This window comes from Mauremys reevesii, linkage group 8 (genome assembly GCF_016161935.1).
Source record: "Mauremys reevesii isolate NIE-2019 linkage group 8, ASM1616193v1, whole genome shotgun sequence".
NCBI lineage: Eukaryota > Metazoa > Chordata > Testudines > Geoemydidae > Mauremys > Mauremys reevesii.
Window position 1 is genome coordinate 88,671,541 of NC_052630.1, and position 22,876 is coordinate 88,694,416.

The 22,876-nt window shown below is 43.1% G+C and overlaps 1 protein-coding gene across 8 annotated transcripts in view; it reads right to left on the reverse strand.

Moving 5' to 3' along the window:
* Positions 1-22,876, reverse strand: part of LRRC7 (leucine rich repeat containing 7) — a 345,675-nt gene that overhangs the window by 11,111 nt on the left and 311,688 nt on the right. For 6 of the 8 annotated variants that reach the window (XM_039484896.1, XM_039484891.1, XM_039484895.1 and 3 more), the window contains one exon: positions 16,636-16,710. In XM_039484896.1, the coding sequence (XP_039340830.1) occupies positions 16,636-16,710 (75 nt within the window). Of the gene's footprint in view, positions 1-5,887; positions 5,904-16,635; positions 16,711-22,876 lie in introns of those variants that run through there. The other 2 variants (XM_039484898.1, XM_039484897.1) reach the window with 2 other exon arrangements.

A 22,876-nucleotide genomic window follows, 5' to 3' on the forward strand; every position in this document is an offset into this window, starting at 1 on the left:
GATGAAATCCTCTGGGAGGAGACAGGTAGGCCCTTCATTCGATCTGCCACCGCGACAAAGAGTTGGGGAGATTTACGAAAGGGCTTTGTTCGCTCGATGTAAAATGCGAGCGCCCTACGGACATCTAGGGAGTGCAGTTGCTGCTTCTGGCGCGATGAGTGTGGCTTCGGGAAGAAGACCAGAAGGAAGATATCTTGATTGATATGAAAGGCTGATACCACTTTAGGGAGGAAGGCCGGATGTGGTCGCAGTTGTACCTTGTCCTTGTGAAACACTGTATACGGTGGGGGGTCCACCGTGAGAGCCCGAAGCTCGGAGACTCGTCTTGCCAATGTAATGGCTACGAGGAAAGCTGTCTTCCAGGACAGGTACAGCAGCGAGCAGGTTGCTAGCGGCTCGAAGGGAGCAGCCATAAGTTGGCTAGAACTAGGTTGAGGTCCCAGGTTGGGGCGGGGCAGCGTACTTGTGGGTATAATCGCTCCAAGCCCCTGAGGAACCTCAAAACCATGGGGTAAGAGAACACCGAGTGGCCGCTCTCCCCTGGGTGGAAGGTAGAGATGGCTGCCAGGTGCACCTTTAATGATGATACCACTAGGCTGTGCTGTTTTAGAGACCAGAGGTAGTCCAAGATGGTAGGGACTGGTACCTCGGTGGGAACAACATTATGTTGTTCGCACCAGCAGGAGAAATGCTTCCACTTGGCCAGATATGTTAACCTAGTAGAAGGTTTCCTACTACCCAGGAGTACTTGTTGTACCAAAGCAGAGCAACGTAACTCGGACTGGCTTAACCACGCAGCAACCATGCTGTGAGGTGCAGGGATTGCAGGTCTGGGTGGTGAAGTCTGCAATGGTCCTGAGTTATGAGATCCGGGCAAAGAGGTAGGGGGATTGGGTTGGCCACCGACAGGTCGAGCAACATGGTGTACCAGTGTTGCCTCGGCCACGCTGGAGCGATCATGATCAGGTGGGCTCTGTCTCTGCAGAGCTTCAGCAGGACTCTGTGAACCAGTGGAAATGGTGGGAAGGCGTAAAGCAGATGGCTCATCCACGGTATCAGAAATGCGTCTGAGATGGAGCCCGTGGAGAGACCTTGGAAGGAGCAGAACACATGGCATTTCCTGTTCTAGCGGGAGGCGAAGAGGTCTATGCGGGGAGAGCCCCACTTCCGGAAAACAGAATGGATAACGTCCGGACGAATCGACCACTCGTGAGACAGGAAGGATCTGCTGAGGTGATCTGCCAGAGTGTTCCGAACCCCTGGGAGAAAAGATGCTACCAGGTCTATCGAGTGGGCTATGCAGAAGTCCCAGAGCTGAATAGCTTCCTGACAAAGGAGGGAGGAACGTGCCCCACCCTGCTTGTTTATGTAAAACATGGTCGTTGTGTTGTCTGTGAACACTGAGACACAACGGCCTTGTATATGCTCTTGAAACGCCTGGCACGCAAGGCAGACGGCTCTCAACTCCCGCACATTGATGTGCAAGGCCAGTTCCTGAGCTGACCAAAGGCCTTGAGTGCGGAGATGTTCGAGGTGGGCACCCCAGCCGAGTGATGACACGTCCGTTGTCAGGGTCATCGAAGGCTGTGGGGGATGGAATGGCATCCCTGCACAGACCAGGGTCTCAGCCACCAGAGCCAGGGCCTAGGGGATCGGGAGGATCGTCGTGTCGATCGTCTCTCTCTCTCTGCCCTGGCTGGGAGGAGGTGGTGAAGGAGGCGGAGCGGAGAGACGAGAGTGGAGGTGTTGGGTCACAACGGCAGGCAGCCACCGAGGGCGAGAGGAGGGCCGGAAGAAGTGCGAAGAGTTCGGAAGTTTTGTTGGCCTTGTATAATTGACCTGATTGCCTGAAAAGGCTGCTGTAAGCAGGCTCTGGTGAGATGGAGAGTGGAGATGGCAATGTCTGTCTATTCTCTGTGTCTGAACCACCAGAGTGGACTTCTCTATATTAATCATCAGGCCTAGTCGCCTGAATAGGTCTTCGACGATGCCCACATGATGGGTGACTTGGATCTCAGAGGTCCCTCAAATGAGCCAGTCATCGAGATACGGGAAGACGTGTATCCGACGATGATGGAGGGAGGCGGCGACTACAGCCATGCATTTTGTGAATACTCGTGGGGCTGTAGAGAGGCCAAACGGAAGGACTGTAAATTGAAAATGTTGACGGTTGACCACAAACTGGAGGTACCGTCTGTGGGGTGGGTAAATTGCAATGTGAAAATAAGCGTCCTTCATATCAAGGGCAGCATACCAGTCTCCGGGATCCAAGGACGGGATGATGGTCCCCAGGGATACTTCAACTTTATCATGAACTTGTTGAGTCCTCGCAGGTCTAGGATAGGTCTGAGACCTCCCTTCGCCTTAGGGATTAGGAAATAGCGGGAATAAAACCCCTTGCCCCTCGAGTCCTTCGGTACCTCCTCTATAGCTCCCATGGCAAGGAGCGTCCATACCTCTTGCAAGAGGAATTGCTCGTGAGAGGGGTCCCTGAAGAGGGACGAGGATAGGGGGTAGGGGTGGTGGCGAAATAAACTGGAGGTGGTATCCAAATTCTAGCGTGCGTAGGACCCAACGATCCGAAGTTAGTTGGGTCCACGCAGGGAGGAAATAGGAGAGGCGGTTGTAAAAGGGAGGGGAAGGATCCTGGGAAACAACTGGTATGCCGTCCTCGGGTGTGCCTTCAAAAGTTTGGTTTGGGTCCCGCGGGTGGTTTGGAGGGACCCTGATTTTGACCCCCTTGGGGTCCAGACTGCCGTCTGCGATTGCCTCGGCCGTGCCTTCTGCCGAAGTCCTGTCATGGCCTAGGCGGGGGGTAAGGGCGGTGAGGCTGAGGATGGAAGGCCCTGTGCTGAGTCAAAGGTGTGTGCATTCCGAGCGAGCGCATGATCACCCTGTTGTCCTTTAGGCTTTGCAGCCTAGGGTCAGTCTTTTCAGAAAATAGGCCTTGGCAGTCAACGGGCAAGTCCTGTATAGTCTGTTGTAATTCAGGTGGAAGGCCTGACACCTGAAGCCATGAAATTCTCCTCATGGCAACTCCTGAAGCCAGAGTCCTGGCTGTGGAGTCAGTTGCGTCCAGCAAGGCCTGGAGAGAGGTTCTCGCCACCTTCTTCCCTTCCTCCAAAAGGGCAGCAAACTCCTGGCGGGAGTCTTGGGGCACTAGCTCCGTAAATTTCCCAACTGCCACCCAGGTGTTATAGTTGTACCTACTCAGCAGGGCTTGCTGGTTTGCCACCCTGAGTTGGAGGCCCCCAGCAGAGTATACCTTGCGGCCCAATAAGTCCATGTGCCTAGCCTCCTTTGATTTTGGAGCAGGAGCAGGAGCAGGAGCTTGCTGGCCATGGCGCTCCCTTTCGTTGACCGATTGCACGACAAGGGAGCAGGGAGGAGGAGTACTCGTACCCCTTAGAGGGTACCATGTACTTCCGCTCAACTCCCCTGGCCGTGGGCGGAATAGAGGCTGGAGATTGCCAGATGGTATTGGCGTTTGCCTGAATAGTACGAATGAATGGCAAGGCTACTCTTGTGGGGGTGTCAGCTGACAAAATAACCACCACAGGGTCTTCTATCTCCGGGACCTCCTCCACCTGAAGATTCATATTCAGGGCCACCCGCCTCAGGAGGTCCTGATGTGCCCGCAGGTCAATTGGGGGAGGGCCCGAGGAGGATGTCCCCGCCACCGCTTCATCTGGAGAGGAGGAAGAGGAAAGGCCAGGGACAAGAGGGTCCTGTGTGTGATCCTGTTCTTGGGCGATGTCAGGCTCAGGTGGAACCTGAGGGTCTGTTGGCTGAATGAGAGCTTCCTCCGTTCCCGCAGGAGGCTCCATCAGGAGCTGTTTGAGACGAAAGTCCCGCTCCTTCTTCGTCCTCGGCTTAAGGCCTTACAGATCCGGCACTTATCCGAGAGATGGGATTCCCCGAGGCACTTAAGACAGGAGTCGTGGGGATCTCCCATTGGCATCGGCTTGTGGCAGGCCGAGCATGGTTTGAAGCCCGGTGAACCAGGCATGGGCCCCGGTACCAGGTGCAGGGAAGGGGCTAATCCCCGAACCCCTCGCAACTATATACATTAACTATATTATAGAACGAATAAAACTAACTACAACTATAGAAAAATAACTATATACACAAGAATTAGTAAGAAAACTACGAGTAGCTAGGGAAGTGGAGATCAGCTAAGCCGCGCTCCACTGTTCCAATGACCGACATGGGTGGTAAGAAGGAACTGTAGGGCCGTTGGGTCGGCAGGGGTATATATCCGGCGCCATGGCGGCACCACTCTAGGGGGCGACCCAGCCGACCCACCGAGTGTTGCTAGGGTAAAAATCTTCCAACGAACGTGCACGCAGCGCGCACACCTAATTGGAATCGATATGAGCAAGCACCCGAAGAAGATTATATTACAGCTTCTACTGGCTGACAAACTTTCAGTTACCAAAAAAAAAAAAATCAGGAATAAATGCCTATTAATCCCTACAGTTTTTTTTCCAAATGTAGCCTAGGCATTAAACGTCAGTGGGTAGTTTATAGAGTAGTATTATTTTGTTACCAAGATCATTCAAGACCAAAAAAAATCTTACATCCAAGAAAATGGCACTTACATAATGCAAAGTTATTGCAAAATGGGTGTAAAATGTTAACCAAGTGTAAGAGAAGAATTCTGATTTGGTAGTTTTACTTGCATTTTGCCTAGCAGTAACTGACTACACAAGGCAATAGGCACTGGGGAATCAGATGCAGTAACTCTATTTTATTCTAAATTCTTTGATATCCGTCAGTTCTGTTTCTAAGGGAGACCTCCTCTTTTATCTGTTACAGAGCAACCTTTGAGCTTCTGAATGCCCAATGTCAAGTCAAACGAAGGCAACTGCATAAGCAGACTAGAAATTTCTCTACACCTGAAATGCATAACAGGCTTAGAGACTCAGTGCACCACAAAAGGCAACAAAAAGCATAGAAAAATCAGCTAAGGAATTGAAGACTCATCTCCACTCATGCTCCTACCACAGTTTTCTTTCCTTACCATCATTTCTGATTCAGATGCTTGTTGCTGCTTCAGAAGGTACAGCAAATCCTTCAGTCTTATCTGAAGGAAGACATTTCATTCTGAGTCACATTCCTTACAGCAGTTAAGAAGGGGGGTATTTTTAACCCGGAGGCCTTGACTGGAAGCCAAGAGACCACGAACACTCACAAACTTCATATGTAGGACATGAAGTACTGTGGCTCTGAATGGATATTTTCAGCTGCTCCCAGTCAGGACTCCAGAGAAAATGGAAAAGACACTCTTTGTGTTGCTGTTGCTCTGTACACTGTGTCAAATCTGGAGATTTTTCTGACCTAGTGATGGTGAAAATTGATAGGGAGCTATTGTACTGAGAAATTAAATACGATCAATCCCAAAGTCCCTACAGCTGAATGGCCTTGAAAAAGAAGGGACATTTCTCAGTAATGAGCGGTTCTTCACCTGCAAAGCATGTGGTTTCCCTATATCTTTCGCGCTGGCCCAATATCTTTCCCTGAAACATTCGTAACTTGATTTACTCAGTGGGAACTACTGCAGATTGGGTCTGTATATTTGCCATTATTTCCCCACCATTCCTAAAAAAATTCAATGCTGACTTTAAAAAAAAACAAAGACCAGGAAGGGCAGGCTTTTTGAGGAGAAATGTTCCCCATTCATGAGCCATATCAGATAGCATGCATGTTATTGCAAAGACCCAACACACTTTACATGGGGTGAGCTAAACAGCTTCCCCAATACACACACAAAAATCTCACTTCTGATACCTCAGACATTCTAAACATGCTCTACAATGGACTGTGTTATTTCTTCAGGACAGAAGATTGGCTCTGAAATGGGATCAGGAAGTATCTGCCTCTTCATGTGTTCTCACTGCCATCTGCAATGAAAAGAAATATGTTTTATAACATTTTTTCACCATTTATACCATCTTTACAGAAAAATCCTCATCAAGTCTAATTCAATGGGAGACTTACCAAGAATCCATCCCAAGTTTGTTGGCCAGAATTTAAGCAATGGCCAGGTTCTGAAATCTGAAAAAGGAAAGCATAGTGGCTGGGTTCTGGATAATTTGCCACTATGTTATCATTATTAATAACTTATTATTTACTGAGTGTCAGCCATGCATTTGGTGCAGAACAAACATTTAAGATGACAGTCCCAGCCCCCAGTTACTTACTGTCTAACTCAGACTCTAATAGTACAGTTCAATCACATATAATAACCCATATTGGCTTGTCAGAGGTATTAAGATTCCCTGTGGTAAATAATCTCTGTTGGGGTGATTTAGCAGTATCTGGTAGTGAGATGAAATCCAACAGAGAAAGGGAAATTACCTCAAACACCTTTCAGCTTGATGATGGAAATTTAGCTTCTTCAAGCTAAAATGGGCCACTCTCTGACCCATTACTGTTTGTTGTATACCCATAGGTTAGATAGACTTCCTAGCTCAGAGGAACTGGATTAGCCACATTTGTCTCAAGATGAATGCACAGTACAGCACATACAATCACCTTGGAAATAGAGTGATACTGTGAGGCCCCACAGGTGAGGTGAGGTTCTGTGGCCTGCAATGTGCAGGTCAGACTAGAAGATCACGATGGTCCCCTTTGACCTTAAAGTCTGAGTCTAGAACCTAGGCCTGTAGAGCTACCAGGCAGCTGGCAGCTCCAGGTTGTCACTCAGCAGGAGCTGTAACTAACTTGTGCTTCACTTACTATGATCTGCTGTGGACCCAGACCATGGGAAGTTCTGTCTCAAGGGTTTGACAGACAGCAACCCTGTGGCTCCTTGCCCTATATAAACCCAAGCGGTATTCCAGGAAGTATCCAGACAACAGTATGGATCTTCTGTAGCTGCCATAACTGTTCCTTGCACTTGAATCACTGGCTTGACTTTGCCTTGATTTGGACTTTGACTCCTGACTCAGACTTGGACCCCTGGTATTGACCCTGGTCGGACTTGACTACAAAATCCTCTCTTATCCCAGCTTTGGTTTTGCCTCTGCTCTGACTGCCCTTGGTGGAATCATGACAGATATTGCACCGGATCCTGGAAGGGGCACAGCACTTGCAACCTCTGTTGATTTTGGCTGGTATTTCTAACGGAACTAATGGGAAGTAGGCACCCAAATCCCTCTGAAATTTAACAGAAGTTAGGCACCTAACTCCCTTAGACTCCTTTGAAATCCCAGCCTGTGTAAACACTATATTAGCCACAGATCAGTGACAAAGTCCATTGAGCTGAATATCCCCTTCTTCCCATGAAAACTGGGCAAGTGGAGGAGGCCCACCACTGTCCCCCTTTTAGTACTACTGCAAGGTGCAGATTGAGGTCTCATCCTCTGCCATTTCCATGGCAGATGTAACTCCTGCATCCCTCACAGCCCCAAGGAAATTGCACAGGGCTGCTCAGAGGGCTAGGGTGGACAGGAGCTCATTTGCATGACTTGCCCATCCTTCTTCAACAGCTTCTACCTGTAGAGCAGCAGGTCCCCTTTTTTCCACTCTGCTCATCACATTAAACATACTAAGGACTGGTGAGCCCTGTGAGCAGTGGTTTCACATATATACGCCCTGCCTTTAGGAGACTATATCTTGCACAACCAATTTTTTCTCCAAGTTATCTCCATTTTTTGTTTTGAGAGTTGGCAAAGTATGCTCACTTGAGCATGAGCTTTTCTTTCCCCAATCACTTTGTGTACCCATCAAATATAGGAAACACTTCTTGGTAAGTAGCAAATAATCTTGAGGGTCAGCATTCATTCAGGGCAAGGTTCTGCCACCATTAGCCCTTTGGAATAGTTCCACTGAAGTCAATGGTACTACTTGTAGAATAAGATACTACTCAATGTATGTAAGCGGGAAGAACTGAGGCTTTATTTTTTATTTTTACTTTTTTTTTTTTTTAACAGAGGAAAGTCACATTCTGCATTTTCTCATATAAATAGCATGAAAATTGTCTGCCTGCTGCTCTCTTAAAATAATACTCTATGTTGATGTTGCTGGACTTGAAGGACATATGAAAGCAAAAGTTATTTGAAATAACTAGATATTTTTCTTGTCATGTTTTCTGGACTTGTATAGTATAGTCATTCATCTTAAAATGATCTATTAAAATTCCTGCCATTTTTTATAACAATATAAATGTTTCTTATCTGATAAGCAGTTAAATTATCTATGAGTTTATGAGTGACAGAAAAAAGATATGAAAATTCTGGTTGATAATGAGATATTGTTTAATGTTCCACAAAGAGGCCAAAAGGAAGCTACAGAAACAAATGACTTTTCATCCTCCAAATAATTAACACTTGGCATCAATACAGCACCTTCTACCTGAGGATCTTGAAGCACTTTACCAACATTAATTAATTAAATATGGTGCTGGGGGAATGGGAGGGAAGATGTCTGGTGGCAGTGCAGAGGAAGAAAAGTTCCGCAACATTTTGAGGACCAAACTTTCTTCAAGTTTTGCCTGGGGATAATGGAAGAACTATTCCCCTAATGGAAAAACACACGGGGAGGAAACTGCATAACTAAGAATTTGCAATTTCCTTAACTACATGGGGAAAATCCAAATAGGTAAGCACCAGGCCCTTACATTTTTAACACGTACCTTTTCTCCTGCTTGTGGCACCCCACAAAAAAAACCAACCCAGAACAATAAAACATTCTTTGATTAAGAATAATACAGGGTAAGCAGATCATGTTAGAAAATGAAGTAAGCATTGATCATTCCATTCTTGCTCCACACTACTTTATTGAATGAGTTCATATTTCAGACAATAAAACTGACTTAGAGAGCACTGCCATTAATTAGGTACAGATTTAGGGATGTATGAGTGGGCTGAGTTAATCATTGATTCACTTTGCATTGATTCACAAAGTAGTCAACATATTATTTTCTCCACTGTTTTTTGTGTCAGTACAAGTTTTCATCACTGATCCACTAAAACCAAGTCAGCTTTTAAAAGGGCAGCAATATTAAAATCAATAAATATTTTGGAAAATTCAGAAGCCACAGCAATTATTTCTTTAAGCTATTTTGGATGATATATTATTGATGTTTAAAAAATTAAAAGGACACTTTGCCTTACATGCAGACTAAAGCACAGTTTAATTTCTACTGCCTTCAGTCCATTTTAATAAAATTACAGCAGATGGCATGGAATAAAGTGAATCTCTAACAAATTTAACTAATTTCTCTTACATTCGGATAGCTACAATCAATTAACAAAATCTGTTGAAACTGAGGGAAAACAAAATATGAATCTAACATACTTTGGATTTGATTTTCTGTATTCCTATTTTAGGAACTTAATGGTGAGCACTATAGCTTAGATAAAGTTGCCTTAATCTAATATCTGTACTTTTTTGTTAAAATTATAAACAATGATTACGTGTAGCAGTAAGAAATTACTCAGAAAGGGCCAGAATCCACCATGCTTTCTAATCCTGAGTTGTAGCTTACTTCTGGATATTTAAGTAATAAAGTTCTACTCTACATGAGAAAGGGTGGCAGAATATGACCTTAAGGAGTAGAGTTCTTGTGGTTGTGTTGGTCCCAGCATATGAAAGAGAACAAGGTGAGTGGGGCAACATCTTTTATTGCACCAACTTTTGTTGGTGAAAGGGATAAGCCTCTGAGCTTCACAGAGCTCTTCCCGGCAGACCTGACCTGAGGAAGAGCTTTGCGAAGCTGAAAAACTTGTCTTCCACCATCATAAGTGGGTCCAATAAAAGATATTACCTCAACTGCTTTGTCTCTCTCCAAAGAGCTAGTCACAAAGGGACTTAGGCCTTGTAATGCTCAGTACTGTGATGCTTAGGTCGCCTGCCACCAGGGGCGGCTCCAGGCCCCAGCACGCCTGCGGGAAGTCCACCGGAGCCTCGGGACCGGCGACCGGCAGAGCGCCCCCCGCAGCATGCTGCCGTGCTTGGGGCGGCGAAATATCTGGAGCCGCCCCTGCCTGCCACTCTGTGGAATTCATAGTCTGGAGTAGGTGCCCAGGCATGGGGAGAGGTAGGTGCCTAAGAATGGGATTCAGAAAATCCAGCACTCTGAACAGGGAGCTGCCTCACACAGCCAGTAGGAAATGCTGAGGAGACAGGTGCAGTTTAAGCTCCACTTCTCAAAGGAATTTAGCTGTCTAAATCCAGGCCAAAGGGAGATGCGTATCTCTGCTTGGGATTAACAGCCATGAACCCTCTCCTGGAGTTAGGTGCCTAAGCCCTTTCTTGGGTTGGAAAAAAACCAAACCAAACCAAAAAACAGTGGTGCTGGTGCTTCCCCCCACTTTATTACCTTTTGCCTAGTGGTTATAGCAGTCAAGCAAGACATGGTTCAATTCCTCCTTCTGTCTGATGTGGAGCAGGAATTTGAACCCCTCAGAAGAGTGCTCTAATCACTGAGCTATGGGCTGTTATGGGGTGTCTCTGTGTCCCTCCTGTTGAAATTGTTCCATTTTGTATAACCAATTAAATAGAGATTTGAACAGAGAATTGATTTTGGGTCACCCGTATCCTGGGTGACTGTGCTAACCGCTCAGCTAAAGATTATAAAGGTACGACCATCACTTCCCTCCTCTGGCCTTCAAGTACATCTATGGATCAGGCCCTGCAGGTGACAAAGGTAGGGCAATGCCTAGTTTTACAATCCCGCCAAGGCTTAGGCATGAGCTAGGCAACTGGGATCAGCACTGAGGCAGATGTGCGCATGCTCAGCAGCAGATGTTTAGGTGCCTATACTGGCAGAAAGCTAGACTTAGAGGCCTACCGAATTAGGCAGCAGCTAAGTGGTGAATGCCAGTGGTAGCTAAATGTTGGAATTAAGCAGTTAGTGGCAGTTAGGCACTTTAATCCCTTTGTGAATCTGGACCTAAGTATATATGAGTCCAATCCAGCAAGCCCTCTACATGCAGGACTCCGGTTTAAGCACTGAGAATTTTGTGCACAGAAGGGTTGGGTGCATATCTATCTTTATAGAAATCTTGAAATACACAACCTACAGTAAGAAACATTTACATCTCAGATTTGACACAGCTAGTTAGCTATAAGTGGCAATAGAGCTACTAAGAATGAGTATGCTCCAAGAATCCACCAGCATTTCACTGTGAGGAAGCAAGTTGGTCTTGTGGTTAAGATATTGGATTGGGAATCCAGGTTCAATTCCTGTCTGTTATCACAGACAAGTCACTTAACCAGACTTAATTCCTTATTTGTGAAAGAGGGGTGATAATACTTTGTCGGTCTTTGCCTATTAGAGTCTGCGCTCTTCAGGATAAGGACTATTTCTTATAGTTTTAATGTGTATATAGTTCTTAGCAAAACAGGACCTCAATCTTGGGTTTGGGTTGCGCTAGACATTTCTAGTCACCAGGTGTCACTCTGCAAAGTGCAGTTTGGGCCTTCTCTAGCTGACAGCTCTGTTCTAGATGTTGTCCAGGAATAGAGCTGGTTAAAAAAATTAAAAGTTTGGAATGTCAACATAAATATGGTGAAATTTTCATGAAAATAATGTCTTGTTTTTTGCCAGCTATAAACGGGAAGGGGGGCAAGGACCATACAGCTGACAAAGTAAAAAATGACGTGCGACTGGGGCAAGGGGATAAGGGTGATGAGGCAGGAGCTTTTCCTATTCTTTCCCAACAACACCCTTCTATAGCTGGAGAAGAAGGGAGGAGCCCTTAAAAAGATCCAAACTGGTAAGTGGGGTGAGAACAGAACATAGAAGCAGATTTCATCCAACAATACCTTTTGTTTTTAAAAAACAAAACCGTGGTTCATAGTTTGGCTTGGATCCAATCTGTCCCCACACTTGTAGGAGAGCTACTCCAACACTACTAGAGGTGAATGGCCAGAAAGAGAAGAACTAATTCCCCTGAAACATAACCTGTGGGTGCATGGAGGGAGGGCGCATGCCTGCATGAAATCTCCCAGCTTGTTTTTTAACATGTCAATATGGACCTGGTTCTTCTGGAGCATCTGCAACAGTCTGACTCTGAATAGGCCACGCTGCTGTGGCGCCAAGATCTGCTTCCTTCTGATGCTTGTACAGCTCTGAAAGCTGTAGATATTTATGTCTGAACAGGTCACATATCCCACACAATCACCTGGGTACTTTCAAACTTTTCTGAACAAAATACAATTGTATGTTGGTCTTAAAGAAAAATTCATAAAATGATTAAGGAGACAGTTAAAGACATACATGTCATGGAATACTGTATTTAAAATTGTTTATGTCAAGTTATTAACCATTGAGTTTATAGACCCAATAATTTTAAGATTATTTAGATATTCAGGTTATTATTTCCATAATTTTAAACTACATTGTAAACATTATCAGAGGCAAGACAATGAGTACTACTGCAACTTGCTGATTTACTGTATGATTAAGGAATTTATGCTGCCTTAAATTGATGACAAACATTTTGATTTAAGATTGATAATCATTATTTCCATATCACTATCGTGGTTTTTAAAACTCAGTTTCTAAATGTGCAGTTCTACTCTGAAAAGTTATTCTGAAAAAATTGGCATATGGAGTTCCATGTTTACTGTCTCACTGATTCCAAATTGAATTTACTTTGTATAAAAGTAAACAGATTATACTTTGCCAATTCTGCAAATTTACCTGGACTCTGAGGCATAAGTTGGGTTCTCTCATCCTTGCGCACCATTATCAGTAATAGAGGTTCTGCAGGTCAGATCACTCACTGACTTCTGCACAACCCCATTAGCCTTCAGTGGCATTGTACAGATACAAGAGAAGGTATAATTGGAAGATAGTAGGATTGCACAAGGGTAACTGAGGACATAATTTGCCTAGGGTGTGTCTGTTACTGGTGATAATGTACAAAAGTAAAACCTTGTTTACTTCCCAGCTTGAGTTTGGTACTGAGAAAAAACATATTATATTTGATATGGAAACGGTGAGAAATAAACCTGGAATGCTGTGATGCCATTTTTAGAAAGTCACTCTTCAGAACAAAACAGCAATGTAAACTCCCTTGACTTCATTGTACCTGAAAGGCACTCCCCCAGTGGTGGCACCAACCAGGTAGAGGCAGGTACTGTGACTACTGCTATGCCTCTTCATGAAGTTCAGTTTACTCCTCTGACACATCTAGCCGGCCTTGCCAGGCACTGCACAGAGAAGAGGGAAAGCTAAGCATCACTTTCTTCCCACACCTTTTAAGGGTGCACAGGTGGGGAAGGAAAGACTGCTTGTGTGCTTCCTCTTCTCTCCACATTTCTACATATAGGTCAAATGCAATCCTATTTTATTAACTCGATAAACTTTGCTAAAGTAGTTCACTAAGAGGAGACAGTTGCACTTCTTTGTTTTTCACTTGAAGCTGTTTTTCAGTTACCTATGGTAACTGAATGGTGTTCACAGGCAAAATTGGCTCTAAGCTACCACCATGAATCATGTTGTTAGACCTCGCAGTCTACTAGGTACAATAAATATTTTCATCTAACCTGTTTTTCCTCTCAACAACAAAGTAATCATAACTAATTGAGTGCCACTATTCAAATGAGATCAGAAGTATAAAAGGTATAATAAATTAGGTTGGTAGGTAAACCATCTGCACTGTTTTTCAGTTACAGTGCATTCACTCTTGCAGTATGGACAGCATTAAAGAGAGAGAGTGCAGTTCCAAATGTTGCAGGTAAATTTATTATTAATACTTGTCGCCTATTTGGAATACATATGTTTTGTCTTTCTTGTATTTAATTATATCATGAAGACTCCTGCCTGTTGATGTATAAGTGAAAGAGTACAGATTAGGTTAACAGAAAAATTCCAAATAATTTAAAATGGAAAGCAGACATCCCATGCAATTATGTATTGCTGCTATTATACCTCCAGCATTCCTTTGCATCTCTTGATCTCAGTTGCTTTGATTCTAAAGAGCACTGAGTCAACCTAGTGACAAGGGCATTTCCAGAAATTCTCTCTCATGGGGTCAGTCAAATTACTGCACTTCTGCAATTATCAGGCTACAATGTAGGAAGTACAGAACAATTTATTACAGCAGTGACATTAGCATGTGTCACTGTTAATGGTAGATAACTCAATGCCATTCACATGTTGTACTGTGAGTGCTTGTGAACAAATGTTCCTGTTGTATGACAACATGAAAAATCACTTGAGATAACAAGACAACTATGAAATTAAACTAGGTCTGAACTGTACACTCTAGATAAAAATTATATAATGTACAGAATAGTAGAATCCATCATCTACACTTGTATAAAACAGTACAAATTACAAAGGATTCTATCAGGAATACTCCCACAGTTTTTGCACATTGCTTGCAACTTTAGACAACATTCTTACCTCATTATTTTTTGTACTATTCTTTGTTTGTTTGCTTTACTTAACCTACCATCAATGTTCTGCTTTATAATTATAGCTGTCTTTTATTTAGAACACTTACTTTAGATTTGTTAGCTGATTTCTTTAATTCTTTGCTCTCTGGGAACACTTTCAAGTAATATAATATAATATAACATAACATTAATAAATTAGTTCATACAGATGTATGTTAACTGCAAACAAATTAGCAACAATGAAGGCCTGATTCAAAGATTGTTGAAGTCAATGAGATTCTTTCTAGTGCAAGGTGACCTTGGAGAACAAGGGAACAGGTATGATACAGTAGTGTAAATGCAGATTGCAACACTATAGAAGTTTGCAAAATACAATGTACCTCAACCCCAGGATGAGTTCAAGAGGGTTCAAAGTCTGCTATGAACCTTTTGCACAGCTAGAATCACTCTTCCGTCACTCACATACTCACTCCGCCTGAAAATACTATTTATAGTGACAATACATTTTCCAGGTAAAAATAATGGTTTCCAAGATTCTGTAGAAAAGCATCTTTTTTTTTTTTGAAAAAGTATAGTTATTTGCCATTACTTCTGAGTGGGAAATCTTGATCTTCCACCAGTGGAGAATTTCTAAAATGCTGTCAGGGCAGTTTGCCTTGCCTTTGCCTGGATTACACCAGGGGACTTGATTTAAATAGTCCATACTAAAATGTAGAGCTTTCATTTGAAATCAATTGACAAAAAAGGCCCCAGGTTTCTTCAGAGGCCATTCAAATGTTTTTGTTCTCCAGCACAAGGGAAGTCAGTTCTTCTGGGGAGAGTATTTCAAAGATATTCACACAGTGAAGGAGAGGCAAAGTACTGCAGTCACATTTCTTTGTGAAAATGTGACTGCAGTGAAATTTGGTCTTATACTGGAAGAAAATGTGAAAATCATAAACATGACTTGAGTTAATAAAATGTTCAAATTCTTGCTTTCATTCACGTACAAGAAACAAGCAAAGGAATAACACTGAAATAGCATGATGTTATTCATTTATACAACAGCACAATTGTTGAGGTAAAAAAATATTGCATACACTAATAGTGACTAAAAGAAGTAAACAATTTTAGAAAGTTGTAAGGAAAACTGCTTTTTATCATCTCAGAGTAGCTCTATTGTTGGATTTGCATTTAAAGACAATAAATGGGACTGTTATATCTGTTGCCATTCGAAGTATGGGTTTACATATAGTTTGGGTCCTTTACAGAGGGTCCTTACCCACATCATCCAGAGAGCCTGAGACCATACTCCTGCTACTAGATCCATGATTTCAACTCTGCAGGGCAGGTGAAAGGGCATTCCCAGTGAAGATCCCTTTCCTTTGGAGTGTATTATCCTGTTAGTTTAACAGAGCTGGAATCTGTTGATCTTGATGCAAAGCACATTTACCAGGGTTTTACCTGTGTGAGAGAACTGTGTGGAGGACCATTCTTTATTTTTGGTCAGTCTGTTCTCCGGAACTGATTACTGGAGTATTTGCATTGCACATAGACAGAAGTAACGAGATGGGCACCTCACTGTACATAAAGAAGAGCCCAATGCTCCCCTCTCTGAAAAGTACATGGGAGGGCAAAAACGACGGAGGAAAAACTCTCTGCCAAGTTCATCTTGATGCCACAGGCTCATTTCAAAAAGGAGCAGACTGTGGTCTATGGGAAGGAGAAAGGTCACAGTTTCCAGACCCTGTGGATCCAGAGCATAAGCCTACAGAGCTTGAGCCAATCCTGGCAACAGACTTTCTCTCTGAACCATTCTCTGCAGGGTCTAGTAGCTTCCTCTGTGTTGCCATTAGCAATTCCTTCCTGTGCCTGAACACTACCATCCTCTGAGGGAATAGAAGCCACAGAGAAGAATGAATACTGCTTGGACCTCATGCCCCACTACTGTGTAATGCTGAGCTCTGATCTCAGAGATTTCTCCAGGAGGGTTTCTTCAGCTCTCAGGAAGGTGGTGCATGCCACTAAGACAAGTTGTCTCCTTTCTTCATGTTTCCCATCCCTTCCACACTGGTTTGTTCCCATTCCCTCTGAGAAAGGGAAGAGAAATGCCTACCTCTAAATAAAGTACTATGAATTAATTATAAACTAAATTAATAAACTAAATTAGCTAACAAGAAGTGGGAAATAGTCTAAACCAATTGGCAGTGAGGAAAAAAATTACTTGTATATTGTGCAAATTTGATCTAGAACTAAATTCAAATTACAAACTAAACAAAAAACATAGTTCCCTCTTACCTTAAGGATTTTATCACCAGGCTGGAGCAGGCTGGATGCTGGTCCATCAGGCTGAACCCTAGTAACAAAGATACCCTATAAGTCAGAAGTAACAGAGGTTAGGATTCTATTACAAGCACTAGCTAAAGGTTCGTTTGATATTTTATATTAAAAATGGAGGAACTTCAGCAACGACCCCATGTTCTATGTAGCTCAGTTTCTAAAAGGTCCCATTCATTGAGATTTAAAAAGATTTGATATTGTGCAACAGCAGAAAAACTGCCAGTCACCATGAAATAATAATTTAGAAATATGCAAACTTGAACCAGTCATTAAGAGTGATTTGTCCAGCTCCAGAAGCATGGTGTTGAACTATATATGCACTATAGAAACTATTTTATTTTAAATCATCTGGAAGCCCTCCAGTACTCAGCTTTTCTGAATATACCCTGTAGATCTGACCCCAATTATTGCATGCACCCTTCAAAGATGTGTTAGAACTGTTTCTCTCATTGATAATTTTACCTATTATAAGTTTAAAAGATTTATGAACAGAAGTAGACCAGTGATTATACACTCTTACTTCAGTAAAATACTGTTTTATCAAGCAAGTACCTGACTGCATGCATTACAGAAGCTTTCATAAAGAACTTTAAAGTACTGATGCTTGCGAAACATCTTGTAAGAGACCAGTACAATAATTTCCTGAAATCTGTCCAACTGCCTGTTGTTTGCTGATCTGAAGGCTTTATATAATCCTTTTAATGCTTTAAAGCTAAAACTTTATAAGTAGCTAAGCAGCAGTCCCAAGTTACAGCACCTCTGTATTGTGCTCTCATGGTGTTTCTCTCCTGATATCAATTTAATTAGTTAGAGGTCATTTGGAGCTAAGATTCTAACTCTCAGAATAAGCCAACGTTTTCATCATTTCTGGATATAAGCAAAAGGAATGGGTTTACTGGGGGGAAAATGAAGCAAGAGCTTGTTAGTTACAGTCTAATTTATGCAGGATGCTTATTTAGTTTACTTAGATGGGGAAAAAAGCATTATGCTGAAAAGCATACCTTTTGTGATTTATTGGCCATCAGGCTCATTGCATAAGAGTTTCTTTTAGTCCTATGTCTCAGAAATGAACAACTTAAAAGATGGCAACATTAAATGGAAGAGTGTTTTTAGTTCCAGTATTTCAGGGAAGTATAGTGTACAAACTAAGAAGTGAAATATAATTTCTGGGTGATCATCACATTTTGAACATTTCACATAAAAACACCCCATGAAACACAATCTCTTCAGTGTTATCCTCAGCCCCGTTTACTGTGTATCCTGTTTTCTATGCGTCTCTTTGAACTGTAAGATTTTAGAAAGAGGATAGTCTTAACTTCTGGGTTTCATGTTGTCAGTACCAAGAAATTATATTTTTTTCATCATCATTTAATCCATGGTGATTCCACTGCAGTTTACAGGCCTTTTGTAGCTCATCACCTTCCTTCCTGAACCCTCAGACAAGGTTCATTTCCACCATTGCTGTTTTGTCTTGTCAGCACAATAAACCTTCTGAGAAAGGAGGGTGGAATTCTCTTGTGTAGCTTGCATTTGTTCACCCATCTGGTCTATATGCTATCATACTTATGAGACAGATCTGCTATTCAGCACCCCTGACGTGGACACAGAGGCAAAATGAGTACAGACATGCATGGAATTAAGCAGCAGACCTAAACTTTTATTAAACTTTAACACAGGGGAGGGGCGCTACCCACCCATTACCCATACTCTCCTATACTAGGCATTTAATTGGTTCCAGTGAAGGGGTTACAGGTCTCTTTACCATGTAATGGGGGTAGGTCTCAGATCTCAGCTCTCTCAGAGCCAGAGCACCCTCACCCTATGATGGGGCAGAGGGTGAGCCACAATGCGTGGGACACAACGTCTGACCCTGGCCCACAAAAGCCACAAGGTCTCACCTTATCACATGAGCCCAAGGCCCATCACCAAAATCCCAGATCTTTTACTTCTGGGAAACATTAATTTTATTCTCTTAACCACGCTGGAAACCGGGTGCAAGTTGTGACAAATAAACAACTCCATCCCAGTACCACAGTTAGTTACTTAACCAACTGTGGTTTGAAGGTGCTGTGAAAAAAGGCAAAAAACTCCCCGGATCTCTGCCAATTGGCCCATGGGAGAAAGAATTCCTTTCTGAACCTCAAACAGATGATTGGCTAGACCAGCAGCCTCTCTCAGGCCAGGTTCCCATTCCTAGTTCAGGTGGGTAGGATGGGATATTGGATTGGAGCTGTAAGAGGCTACCCATGCCTCCTGCACTGGGTTAAATTCTGGGAACTGGGGAATGCTGGCCATTCAGCACCCCTCACCCCCAGCTGACCAATGGGTGCCAGAGACTCCTGGAAGAGGACTGAATGTTTCCCTTCCTTGTTGCTGGGCCTGTCCCGCTTTCACCGCTGGACATCAAGTTCCTCCATATGTTTATGTGGGTGGATGGCATTTTTTATGTTCTCAGTTACTTCTCTGTTCCTTTGGCCCCGCTCTGAATCATTTTGTTTGCACTCTTTCTTTATCGGTCACACCCTACTTCTCTGCTTTTACCTAAATCATTTTACTACGTTTAACCAGCATCTTTGGTTCTTCTCTCTGTTATATAGGTCATGCTTGGAAATAGTGATTGGTTAAATAAACTTTCTCTTGATTTAGTTTGGAATCTGACCTCTGGGTAGCACACAGAAGGGGGAGGGCAAGGAGGCCAGACCATTTCAAAAACATGATCCAGAAGGTACTGCACATAGGAAAAGGGTTGAGGACTCCATCAAAATAACTGCTAGGTGATTAGGAAACTGAGACAAGGAGAGGTCACTCAGAGTTGCTGTTGGCTAAGGTTATTATGGACTGAGCAGGCAAGATGTTCTAGGCAATTCTGAGACAGTGTTACTCCATCAGCACATCTTATTTTAACTATCTATTATTATGAGGATGAATATTCTTTAGCATAATGTGCTATAAGTTTACTGATTTTACATGGTATACAGTAAAAGACTGTACATGAAGTATTTATATCTGAATTATTGGAATTGTATGATGAGAGAGAGTTGAGCCCCACTATGACCTTTAAAATATTATAAATACGCAAATAATGATTGAAGCATTAAAAACACTTAAAAGATCTCAAGTAAAAAACATGTAGATTTAAGAGCAATGATTTGAAATAACCTGAAATAATTAATTTCTTTGATAAAAAGAAATAATGTAGAAATGCAACCACACACAGTCTAACACACACACTCAAAAGACAATTCTCGGGTCCAATTTAAACTTTTCTTGATTAATTGTTAATCATATTAAAATTTATGGTTATAATTTTGCTATATACAGTTGTTACAGAATCAAATTCATTACTTATGCAGATACATTAATGAGGGAACATAGTTTCTTTTCCAAAAGAAAAGTGTGAAGAATTTTAATTGTCAAAACAACTGATACAGAATTTCATTATAATATCATAAGCCAATTTAGGAACCATGACATGAAGTCACATTTACATTAGTTATAAAGCACATTGGAAAGACCATATTAAGCAGCATTTCAGCCTCCAGGCAGGAGAACCAATACATTTTTAAGTACTACAAGTTCAAATGTCTATTGGTTATACAGAATAAAATGATCTACTCCCTGTAGTCCAAATTCATAGAATCATAGAATATCAGGGTTGGAAGGGACCTCAGGAGGTCATCTAGTCCAACCCCCTGCTCAAAGCAGGACCAATTCCCAACTAAATCATCCCAGCCAGGGCTTTGTCAAGCCTGACCTTAAAAACCTCTAAGGAAGGAGATTCCACCACCTTCCTAGGTAACCCATTACACTGCTTCACCACCCTCCTAGTGAAAAAGTTTTTCCTAATATCCAACCTAAAACTCCCCCCACTGCAACTTGAGACCATTACTCCTTGTTCTGTCATCGGGTACCACTGAGAACAGTCTAGATCCATTCTCTTTGGAACCCCCTTTCAGGTAGTTGAAAGCAGCTATCAAATCCCCCCTCATCCTTCTCTTCTGCAGACTAAATAATCCCAGTTCCCTCTGCCTCTCCTCATAAGTCATGTGCTCCAGCCCCCTAATAATTTTTGTTGCCCTCCACTGGACTCTTTCCAATTTTTCCACATCCTTCTTGTAGAGTGGGGCCCAAAACTGGACACAGTACTCCAGATGAGGCCTCACCAATGTCGAATGATCACATCCCTCCAATTCAGTAATTGACAACGTAAAAAATCGTCAGAACCTGTCCATATTACATGGGTATCTTCAAAGGCATTTGACATTTTCTGTAAATATTAATTTTCCTTTCAAGTTTAATGGAAGCTGATGGGAAATTTAAAAAAAATTATGGAGTCTAAGGCTACATATGAGGATTTGTTTAAAAAAAAAGAAGCCGATCCCATGATTTGCTTAGCATTCTCAGCTCACACTGAAATTTGTGGGCATAGATGGCTGCAGAGATGAGGGTCCTGGCCACCCAGCAGGATTGGGTCTAATCTTAACACAGAATACACCATGTTTAAAAGATACAAATTTAGTCTTTTATATGTAACAAGCTCCACTTAGTTTTAGTACGCATCACAGATTAATTCAGACGCCTCAGAGTCCACTTTCTAATCTCTAGACCATTTGAATTTGATAACCCTTGATTGTCACACTTTTATTTGTCCCCATTTTGCTGACTAAAGAGATATATCATTCTCCTAGACTAGTTAATGTAAACATGCAATAGATCTAGATGTTTATTACCAAAAACTTCACAATCCTGATTACTAAAAGGCATGCTCATTATAGGGAAATGTGTGGAGAGTCTTCTATAGACCTTTCCACAACTATTAATCTGCAGAGTACAAATAGGATCTGTTGTGTTTGGCAGAGTAGGCAAAAGCCTAGGCAACTGAAGCTAGTTAATGACACTACTACTGTTCAAAATACCAGTGAATTTATCCTCCTAATTAGGGACCAATCCAACCCACACTGAAATCAATAGGAATCTTTTCAACTACATCAGAAGGAGTTGGATCAGGTCCTAGTTTTGTTCTGGAAAAAATATATGCTTACAACTAGGGTGACCAGGTGTTGCTGTTGCCCAGACCTCTTCTCCTCATGCAGCTGCACGGTCTGTTGCCCCATCGCCGGCACCCAGGAGTTGGAGGTATGTGAATCCCCATCTCCAAGTGCTGGGAATGGGGCTACACACCCATCCCCCTCACTGCATCCCTCCCCATCCCAATCACCTCCTGCACCCCCATACCCCTGTCATTGCATCCCTCCCCATCTCACCCCATCCCCCTAACTGCATCCCTCCCCTGTCCCATCCTGCCCCCCACACCTATCCACCCCAGTCCTGTGTCCCCATTCTCCCACCCATCTTCTCCACCTCCCACAGCCGCCACCCCCATGTCCCTCACCCCCACACCCTTGCACCCCATTCACCTCCATACACTGCTGCACTCTCGTTATGTCTCTATATATCCCTGTGCCCCCCACCTCCCAGAGCCACCACCCCCATGTCCCTCATCCCCCACGCCCTTGCATCCCATTCACCTCCATACACTGCTGCACTCCCATTATGTCCCAATACACCCCTGTGCCCCCTACACCCCCTGTAGCCTTCTGCCTCCCCCGCATCCCCATCCACCCCACATACCCACCCCCTCCACCCTGCTCTTGTCCTTGGCCTCTTTCCCTCTCCATCCTCTCTCCTCCATCCCCATCCCCATCTTTTCCCCTCCAGCCCACCACCCTCCCTTGTCGGCTGGGTGATTTACGCAGCCCCTGGAAAAGTGTATGAAAAAGTGTCTCTGTGTCGGCAAGTGTGTGAATGCATTCACTGTATGTGTGTAAGAGACTATGTCTTTGTATAGGGAGGTGCGTGTATTGCCGCATGTGTGTATACCTGTGTGAATAAAATTTGCAGCCTAACTCTGATTTTTATTCCTTTTGTTGGCTTGTGGGAAAAAATGATGACATAAAGATGTATATATTCATTTAATAAGTTTTTAAAAGAGAAGGGAACTCTAAAATAAATGTATTATTTCTTAAAAAGTAAATGTTGTTGACTAGTAATTGCAGAAGAGCCAATGCACCATACATTTGTCCCCACCTTTGTCTAGCTATATTATAAACTCTTTGTTGCAGATGCTCTCTTTTTGTGTGTACATTCAGCACCTACCACCGTGGAGCACGGATCTTAGTTGGGGTCTCTAGGCACTAAA